Source organism: Bidens hawaiensis, unplaced genomic scaffold (assembly GCF_021521415.1).
Source record: "Bidens hawaiensis isolate Kalapana, Puna unplaced genomic scaffold, B.hawaiensis_p1.1 tig00041180_1, whole genome shotgun sequence".
NCBI lineage: Eukaryota > Viridiplantae > Streptophyta > Magnoliopsida > Asterales > Asteraceae > Bidens > Bidens hawaiensis.
Genome location: NW_027497287.1, coordinates 167,338 through 176,972, shown reverse-complemented (window position 1 = coordinate 176,972; position 9,635 = coordinate 167,338). Strand labels below are relative to the sequence as shown.

At 34.1% G+C, this 9,635-nt stretch overlaps 1 protein-coding gene across 3 annotated transcripts; it reads left to right on the top strand.

The window, feature by feature from the left end:
• The first annotated feature begins 5,386 nt into the window (after nucleotides 1–5,386).
• On the top strand, nucleotides 5,387–9,285 carry LOC143592753 (protein EARLY FLOWERING 3-like). Of its 3 annotated transcripts, none has more exons than XM_077072596.1 (6): nucleotides 5,387–5,587; nucleotides 5,835–6,002; nucleotides 6,430–7,106; nucleotides 7,196–7,247; nucleotides 8,043–8,478; nucleotides 8,557–9,285. In XM_077072596.1, exons 2-6 carry the CDS (start codon nucleotides 5,835–5,837, stop codon nucleotides 9,114–9,116), a joined length of 1,893 nt encoding a protein of 630 aa, XP_076928711.1. In that variant the 5' UTR covers nucleotides 5,387–5,587; the 3' UTR covers nucleotides 9,117–9,285. The 3 variants fall into 3 exon arrangements, with proteins under 3 accessions (XP_076928711.1, XP_076928710.1, XP_076928709.1); XM_077072595.1 differs by having other exon boundaries at nucleotides 5,832–6,002; XM_077072594.1 differs by having other exon boundaries at nucleotides 5,821–6,002.
• The last annotated feature ends 350 nt before the right edge of the window (nucleotides 9,286–9,635 follow it).

Below are 9,635 nucleotides of genomic sequence, written 5' to 3'. Positions count from 1 at the left end.
TTTAAACAATGATATGGGTAAATGGGTTAACCAGATAATGAAATGGGTTATAATAGAATTTACAAGCAGGCCCTTGTAGTTTGAATATATGAGGCTAAAACTTGTATTTGGGTTAAAAGCGTCAAAGTTAAATTAATTGAACGATAAATATAAATAATAATAGTAATTATAACTTGATAAGTACGGAAATTTTATTAATTAAAGAGCCCGGACCCGTAAATGGGTCGGGTTAACGGTTACAAATGATGAAGCGAAAACCGAAATGTTACAAGTTGGTTGTGCACATGCATACTGGCGTATGCATATATATTGAATCGATGATGTTATAAAGTAACTGGTACTTAACTTGCAGAAACAAAAAGTTTCTACTTGGTGCCATACAAACTGACAAGTAAGAATATTAACAAATATTTCACAAAACATGATGTATCCAATATATATATATATGCATCCGTGTGCGCAACCCCCCCCCCCCCCCACATGCGCACACGCACAAAACAAATGCAAATGCATAAATGCGCTCGTATTGATAACCCATTACATACCACGCCAAACACTACAAACCAATACGAGGAGATAACTTACTCGACCCCGCAGCAACGCGCGAGCACTTTTGCTAGTTTATTTAAAGACTTTCAAGACAACCTTTCTAAATCCAAGACTTTCTTTTATCTAGGCTTAATACGTTAAACTCGTCGTTCCGGCAAGTCTCCAAATTAACATCTTTCAAGTTATTACTTGAACGTGAGTAATTTCATACCTCGTTTTCTATCTTTTGTTTTGGGGTGACATTTCATACTTATTTAAATTAAATGCTTTATACTTGAGTCTTAAACCACAAACGTTATTGTATATTTTACTTAAATAAATGCTCGATTTGGTGTTCTATGTTTATATGCTTATGTGTTTATCGCTTTTAGAAGGTTGATTCATAAATCCGTGATCTATCTGGTATTCTCTTATAGCACAGTGCCGTTAATGTATTCTTATTAACGATCTCATGAAATCCGAATCTATTTGGTATTTTCTTATAGACGGTGCCGCTAATGTATTCTTATTAGTGACCTCATATTATCCAAATTATTGCTATTTATTTGTTGTTTCATATACAAGATTGTGGCTTTTCTTATTATGTACATATATGCTCAAAACTATAAATTGTTCACCAACCTTTGTGTTGACAAACTTTATTTTATGAAATGTTACAGGTTTGCATTTTGGTTGATGTTGGATGCTTGGAGAAAACGTCACAAATACCTTTAGGATATTAGTAACAATGAACAATATTTGATTTGTTATATTTTTTTATGTTTGTTATATTTATCCTATGAATATTGTTATGTGACATTTTCGATGTTGTGAAATAAAATGAGTTTGTTAAATATTGTCGCTTTAAATAGTGTTATGCGCTTATGGGCAATCGTTACACCTCGGGATATTCCGCCTTTGGTCGGGGTGTGACAATGGATCCTTGTGGTTGGGTCGATTGGTTCTAGCCTTTTCAAATACCCTTGTATATCATGATAGGTTTCGAGTGTTAGTGTAGATAGATGCTCCATTGTGCTCGGTTATGTCCACTGCTGCAATGGAGTTATTATACATTGCTACCCTCTAAAAAAGGTCAGCTTTTTATGTATATAATTTTGGATAAAATTGTAGAGTGTTTTTATAAAGTGAAGTATACTATAGACGCTTGATATTAAAAACATGATGAAAGCCATCTTTCATCTATATTTACCATTTTACTTATCAAATCTATACAGGCTTGTAACGAACCGAATGAACACGAACGTGAGCATGTTTGTGTTCGTGCGTCTACTTTTAACTCAACATGAACATATATTCGAACAAATTTTTATGTTCGTGTTCGTTCATTAAGATAACGGGTTGTTCGTATTTGTTCATGTTCGTTCGTTTAAACCTAAACAAGCACAACCGAATAAACACAAACAAACGCAAATGTACATAATTGATCAAATACATATAATTTGAAAATCCCCTTTAATGTTTATAATTACATAAATATAACTAGCGTATTTGTTAAAATTTAAACGAACGAACATAAACGGATGCTCATGAAAATGCATGAACAATCAAAACGTGTGCTTGTGTTTGTTTGTTTAATCAAATGAACATTTTTTTTGTTCATGTTCGTTCTTTAATTAAATTAACGAACATAAACGAACTTCCCAATAAACAATTAATGAACGCTCGGTTCGTTTACATGTCTATATATGTGTGTGTGTAAAATACATACAAAGGGGTACGTTTAAGACAAAACCAAATTTAAGTACAACGCCAAAAAAATGTATCACAATTAAAACAATGCATACATGTATTTATGCAGGTTTTACAACTATCTACTTAATTTCACATATTTACATTCGAAACATGCATTCTGAATGGAAAATAGTTGCTTGCCCCATGTGCGTTGCAGCAGAAAACCTGTTTAGGTAGAAAAAGAAATTGTTAACAAAAATACATTATGTGAACAATATATGTAGTATGAACACTGCAAATGACTAAAATCTTGTTCTGTATTTGATATGCAACTTTTCGGCTAACAATGCAGGGCTCAATCTAGTCAAACTAAGATTAGTTGCTTGGCATATATGAAAAATGAAATTACATCATATAGTTGAATTGTTAAGTTTTAAGTTATGCCCATAAAATTTCAAAATGATGCTATCTAGTTTATGCTGCAATTGGCAAGTATGCTAGTATATGTTTTGTTGATTGCAGAACTAATACTTGCCTTGTAGTTTCGGTTCACAACTACTGAATTATATCAAAATCCGAACTAAATATATGCACTTGCACAAAATAGAGTTTGTTTTTCTATTTCAGTGCAACTTTGCTAAACCTCTTTGACCAGTATATTTCCTTTTACAAATGCAAAGCATATTGTACAAGCAGGTTAGTTGATGAAGAGCATCTCACATTTCATTCAAACTCTATATTCGACGCCACATCAGCTTCAATTTTATTATTTAAAGGTGAATTTTTAGATTATTGAAAAGAATGAAAGGCAGTGTGTTTTTATGTCTTAAAATCATGGCTGTGTTTTTATCTTTTGAGTGACCACTTTCTCCATTGCTAATTCAAGCTTAGCAAACTTGAATGGTGTTATTTTAGTGATAAATGACTGAATAATCACCTTTTTTTCAATCAAGAATCCAATGATGTTTGTTGCGAAATTTTTAGTTTCCTGCAATCTTGCTGAAATTGATATTATAGGCAAGGTTGTAAAAGTGGCTAATCTCTAGTCGGGCGGTGGGGTGAGGTGAGGACTAGCGATTAATTGGATTGGACACCATTTAGTTGATGTGTAATCAATATTTTTACAACACTGATTATAGGTGTCTTTGGTCCATCATTACTAAATCTTGCTAAAACCGAGAATTGCATAACTAAATGATTTAATAATTTGTCTTTGATCCATCTTTGAATATATATATATATATATATATATATATATATATTATTTTACATTTAAAACCCGAAAACAAAATAAAACCATACCTTGTATCATTTTTTCCTGACCAAAAACCCAAATTGGAAAACTCGAAACCTGAAGAAGTGGATGAAAATACGTGACAAAGAATGATACAAGTTGATAAGGTTTTATGAGAAGTTATATCATGGAGATTGTTTTCTATAATTTAGAAATTCAGATTCTTAGTATTAAAAGAAGGGTAAAGTTAAAATACAAATGACAACAAAAATAAGAAGGGTGAGAAGAAATTCAGTCCATTGATTTTAGATTTGAATGGCTGAGATTAATTTAATAAATAAAAATTTATGTAAATGGCATGAAGGTAATAACCCACATTTGTTGACTTTCTCTCTCCATATGCAAGGCACATGTCAATTCCCCCATCATTTTAAAATGTCAATGACTTTTTCATACGACATTATTTTTTTAAAAAATTTCACCATAATAATAAGCGTTTTTTATCTTTAATATGAGTATCATATTGTTATATAAAATTAAAAAAATTAATGGGTTTTTTTAATTGTGTTTTTTTTTGTTTTTCATTGTGTCTTTTAGTTGAGTTTTCATATGAATTGTATTATAGACTTTGACCATTATATTTTTCAATTGGTACTCGTATTAAAGACAAAAATTAAAACAAAGATTACGTCATTAACTTTTAGTCATTGTGTAATACGTTCATTGTCTTTTATTCGGATTGCATATGACAAATTCATTTAATTTGAGAAAAATAGTATTGCGTTCATTGTATATTACGTTCAAATCATTGTGTAATATGTTGTTTCCATTGTGTTTTATGTTTCAAGTCATTGTGTTATACGTATTCACCATTGTGTCTTACGTTTTAGGTCATTGTGTTATACGTATTCACCATTGTGTCTTACGTTTTAGGTCATTGTGTTATACGTATTCACCATTGTGTTTTACGTTTCAAGTTATTGTGTAACATGTATTAATCATTGTGTTTTATGTATTAGATAATTTGTTGTTATTTTATCATTATTTTTACAAATTATTATTACACAATGGTGTTATTGGTATTTAAAAAAACATAATGATGAGTTGAAAGACACAATGACGAAAACACACAATGACGATAAAAGATACAATGATAAGCGAAAACATACAATGGTGTGCGAAAAGACACAATGATAAGCGAAAAGACACAGTGGTGTGCGAAAAGACACAATGACGTAATTTTTGTTTTAAATTTTATATAACAAAAATCATACTCATATTAAAGATAAAAAACGTTTGTTATTCTGATGAATTTTTTTTAAATAAAAATTATCATACGAAAAAGTTATAGACGTTTTAAAATGATGGGAGTATTAACATGTGTCTTGCATGTGAAGAGAGAAAATTTGTACAATTATCTCTATACATTTTTTCTTTTGGTCCCCACTTAACATATGTTAATTATTTATGACTTCTCACACTTGTTATTTTTATCTCTTTATAGAAGAACTTGACTCTTGCAGGAATAAGAAAAAGAAGAAGAGGAATAAGCAAGTAGCCATAAATGGGAAGCCACGGACAAAGAGGATTGCAATAATACGTGGCTCCAGGCGCACCGGTGAATGTTCGAAAGCAGGATTCCACAAATTTTTGATTGATTATTAATTTCTTCAAATCACACACCTAAATAGATACATATACATAAATATAATGTCTTCTCTCAATTGTATCTAAGATTATTCTGTTGTATCTAAAAAAAAAAATTAAAAATATCTTGGGTCCACTCGCACTTTTCCAATTTCTTAATTTCCCAAAAATTGAGCTTCATAGTATGAGTATCCGATCCAGTTAAACCCTGCAGCACCACATCTTTTGCTTTCTTGAATCATCCTCCTCCTTTTGTTTTTAATCAATTATCTATCCTTGTAACCCTAACTGGGTTCATAATTTTTGTACGAAACCCTAAATTCGCCATCTGGGTGTTGTTGATTTCGCATAATTAAAACTGGGTTTGCTTCCAATTTGATCTCCTCCGTAGGAGATTGTGGTTTTAGGGGTTTTCAGTCTTCAGTTTTGTTACTAGGGTTTTTGTGGAATCAATGCTTTGCTAAGTTAATATTGGGGATCTGTAAGGTATGTCTGATTTTACATCTCTGTTTGCTTTGTGAATTTTGGTGGTTTTCAAATGCAAATATTGGTATTGATTTTGTTACATTTTTGGGTGTTCTGTCTGTCATGCTTGTTATGAATTTTACTATATTTAGCAAAGCATGTCTGGATATGTTTAGAATCCATGTTCATTTTGGGATTTGAAAAACTCTCACTTTGACTTCTTAACATAGATTTTGATTGTTTTTGTGGTAAAGAGTGGTACTAGAAGATGAAACGAGGAAAAGATGAAGATAAAACCATGGGACCAATGTTTCCGAGGCTGCACGTGAATGATACCGAAAAAGGAGGCCCCAGAGCACCTCCCAGGAACAAAATGGCTCTTTATGAACAACTTAGTATTCCTTCACAGAGGTTCAACGCCTCATCTTCCACTCGGGTCAGTTCAAATTTATGCTTTCATTTCAACTGATTCATGTATGCATAATGTGTCACTATTTCATATATTAGGGAATCTTGTGGACTTAAATTGGTTGTTTGATGCTGCTAACTTCTTTGTAAGGGTAATTATGAGAAAGTTGTTATTTTTTAGATGCCAACTTTGTGAAAAATTTTGATTTGTGAACATTACGAGACCCATTCAGACTGGTTGGGCGACAGGTCAAAATGAGTACGGGTTAGTTTTGATTGACCCAATAACACCTTTGTCCATTTTAGAACTTTAACTTAATATTTAATGCATTAACATGTAGTACACGAATTTGTTTAGGTGGTTGTATGCACTAAAATACATTCCCGTTTTAGCTACTTTTTAGTTGACTCGTTTGAGATTAAAAACAATCTTAACATTTTCACATGATTTTTAGGCAAACGTGAATGAAAGGAGTACATTTTCGCCACGTCAGCAATCTTCTTCTATTCAGCCAACTAGGAGGCCCGATACACGCCACTCTGACTTCAACAACCAACGCGTGCAACAAGAACATAAAAAGAGACAAGAAGAAGATGACTTTAGGGTCCCAATATTCGACCAGCAATCAGGAACAAATCAAAACCGGAGTGTAAATCATCAAAATAGAGAAAACGAACGTGTCACTCCTTTCGGTGCACCTTTCTCGACCCGTTTAGCAAACGTTCATAATGTTAAACCGCACAGTAACAAATTTCAAAAAGAAAACTCGCAAGGTTATGCCCGATCCCCTTCAAATCAACCGTCTAGACAAAACGTTAAAGCTCCATTGAAGGAGACTAACGAATCTTCAAGTTTTAACGTTAGGAACGGTTCAAATAGCAGGAATTTAAGGGATTGTAGAGCTGACACCCCGCAAGTTGATAACACTACTAGTGGTTATGGAAATAATTCGGTCATGTTAAGGGAAATCCAAGAAGAAGGTCTACGAAGCCCTAATGATGCAGCCGTTGATAATGCAGTTTCAGAGAATTCAATGGTGGATTCGATTTGTGGAGTTGACATTTCACCTGATGATGTTGTCGGGATTATTGGTCAAAAACATTTTTGGAAAGCGAGACGAGCTATTGTCAAGTAAGTTGTTTTATTAATAGAATGCTTGGATTTGACTTAAGTATGTAACTTTACATAGTTACCCCTTTTTTGTTTTTCTTCATTTATAGCCAACAAAGAGTGTTTGCTGTGCAAGTGTTTGAGCTTCATAGATTGATTAAGGTTAGCCTAGTTAACTGCCTATGCAGTGTCTTTTAACTAACATCCTACTTAGTATTGTTTTTTTGCCTTCGCTTTTTAAAGTAAATTGTGCTATAACCAAACACAAAAATTGAAATTTGGTTTTTGAGGTTTTTTAAAACCGCATGGTTTTCTTTTTTTGGTTTGGTTGGGTTCGGTTTTAACTTTTGGGCCTAAAAAATTCAATCAAAGTAATGAGTTTGAGCCGGTCGGTTGGGTTAGGGGCGTGCATTGGTCAGTTTTGGGCTCAAGCCAAACTAAAACCCTAAAATTTGGTTTTTGAGTTTTTTAAAACCCTTCGAGTTTGAGCTTTTTTGGTTTTAATATCTGGGTTTGAAAGTTTTGAGCCGAACAAAAATTGGCCCAAAATAACGAATTTGAGTCTGAAACTCTTTGTTGATTAATTAATTATTGATTGATTATTATACATTGGGCTAAAAAACTTTAGGTTACACTATATATTAAATTCTTATAATTTCTTAACATTCAAAATTAAGTGTGAAATTCCATATATTCGATTTGGTTTGTTTTTTTCAGTTTTAATCACACACAAAACCTAACCAAACCGAAAATTTGGTTTTTATGTTAACATAAAACCAAGCTGTTTGTTTTTGTTTTGGTTCGGCTATTTCGGTTTCATGCACGCCCTGAGTTTTTCATCTTCAGTTCTTGAAGTAAATTTTGTTGCATAAGGTCAAGCAGGTCTGATTGGGTTGACTTGAAACACTTGTAATTTATTGTTTCGGTAAATTTAACATTTTGAAGTGAATTAAATAGGTTCAGAGATTAATTGCGGGGTCGCCTCAGATTTTGGCCGAGGAACATGGGTATTTAGCAAAACCGCCAAAAGTTTCTCCAATCAAGAAACCGCTTCTCGAGTATGTTATGAAACCTATCGCTAATAATAATATTCCTAAGCACAAAAATGACGTTGAGAAACCGAATGATGAGATGGAGTTCTCATCCGAGAATGCTGCTGGGAAGGCGTCTCTATCTACCGTACAAAACTGCAGTCAACCGTTTGGCGGGACCTCATTGCCACCGTCCGATCCAAACACGGGATCTTGGAATTTTAACGCCCCACCTGGACACCAATGGTTGATTCCCGTCATATCTCCGTCTGAAGGACTTGTTTACAAACCCTACCCGGCTCCCGGGTTCATGAGCCCTGTTTATGGCGGTTGTGGACCGCCTGGTGCCATGCCCGTGATTGGTGAGTCCTCTCTTGACATTTGCATACTAACTAGTATTTGAGATGATGTTGACAGCACTTTTGGATGTTAATACACAGGACATAATTTTGCAAACTATGGCGCGCCACCTCATCACCATCATCAATATGAAGGGTTCAATGGGGTTAACCCCTTTACCCCGTCGCTTCCCTCTAGTCATGGCTACTTCCCTGCTTACGGTATGCAAATGGCTAACCCGTCCGTCACTAGCTCCACCCGGTTCGAACCATCTAACCTTTACAACCAAGGCTCGACTAACGTTCCAGCTGAGAAACAAGGTCCTGCGGTTCCAAAGGCGGTCAAGCTTAAGAACTATAATAATAATAATGTTAATAATAATAATAATAATAATAACAATAATGCCTCTAAAGATACCGAGGTACAGGCCAGTACAGCTAGCAGTAGAAGCGATAAAACGAAAGACCGAAATGCTCTTCCTCTTTTCCCAACCGCCCCCGCCCCCGCTCCTGCTCCTGAACCTGAACCGGCTCGATTTGAAGAAGCGAGCCCCGCTCGTGTTATCAAGGTTATACCTCATAACGCATGGTCAGCGACTGCGTCTGTGGCGCGAATTTTTAAGTCTATACAAGAAGAAAGGAAGCAGTACGGTTCAGGTTAGCTTGCCTTTGTGTCATGAAGGTTTGTTCGTGGTTGTAGTTTGTGCTCTGTGATTGTAACTTTTGCCTGTATGCCATGATTTGTTGAATACATTAGGAAGTGTATATACATATATCCGAAGATTATGATGTAATGCAAATCAAAGTCTTTATACAAACTAGTTTTTTTTTCTTTTTTTTTTGTATTATTAACTCTTTTTCATTTTAATTAATCGTCTTTATTAAACAGTTGACGAGTTATGCTAACGTGTGGCGCAAGTAATTGTACTGTCTTTATTTAGAAAGATGGTGGTGTTGCATGAATGCATGTTCGTATAATCGCATGCTGTTGACATACCCAAGTGAGATCCTACCTGAAGGTTAACTTCTGGGATGGGTGAGACGATGTCAAAAATTACCTCTATCTCGAGAGAGAAGGATGTCGCGTCCAAAAGAAACTCAGCAAAACTTTTTTTTGACAAAAAAACTAGGAAATTGGTTTTTATTGGTCCCAACAGTTTTATTTTTGCCAGCAGTGGTCC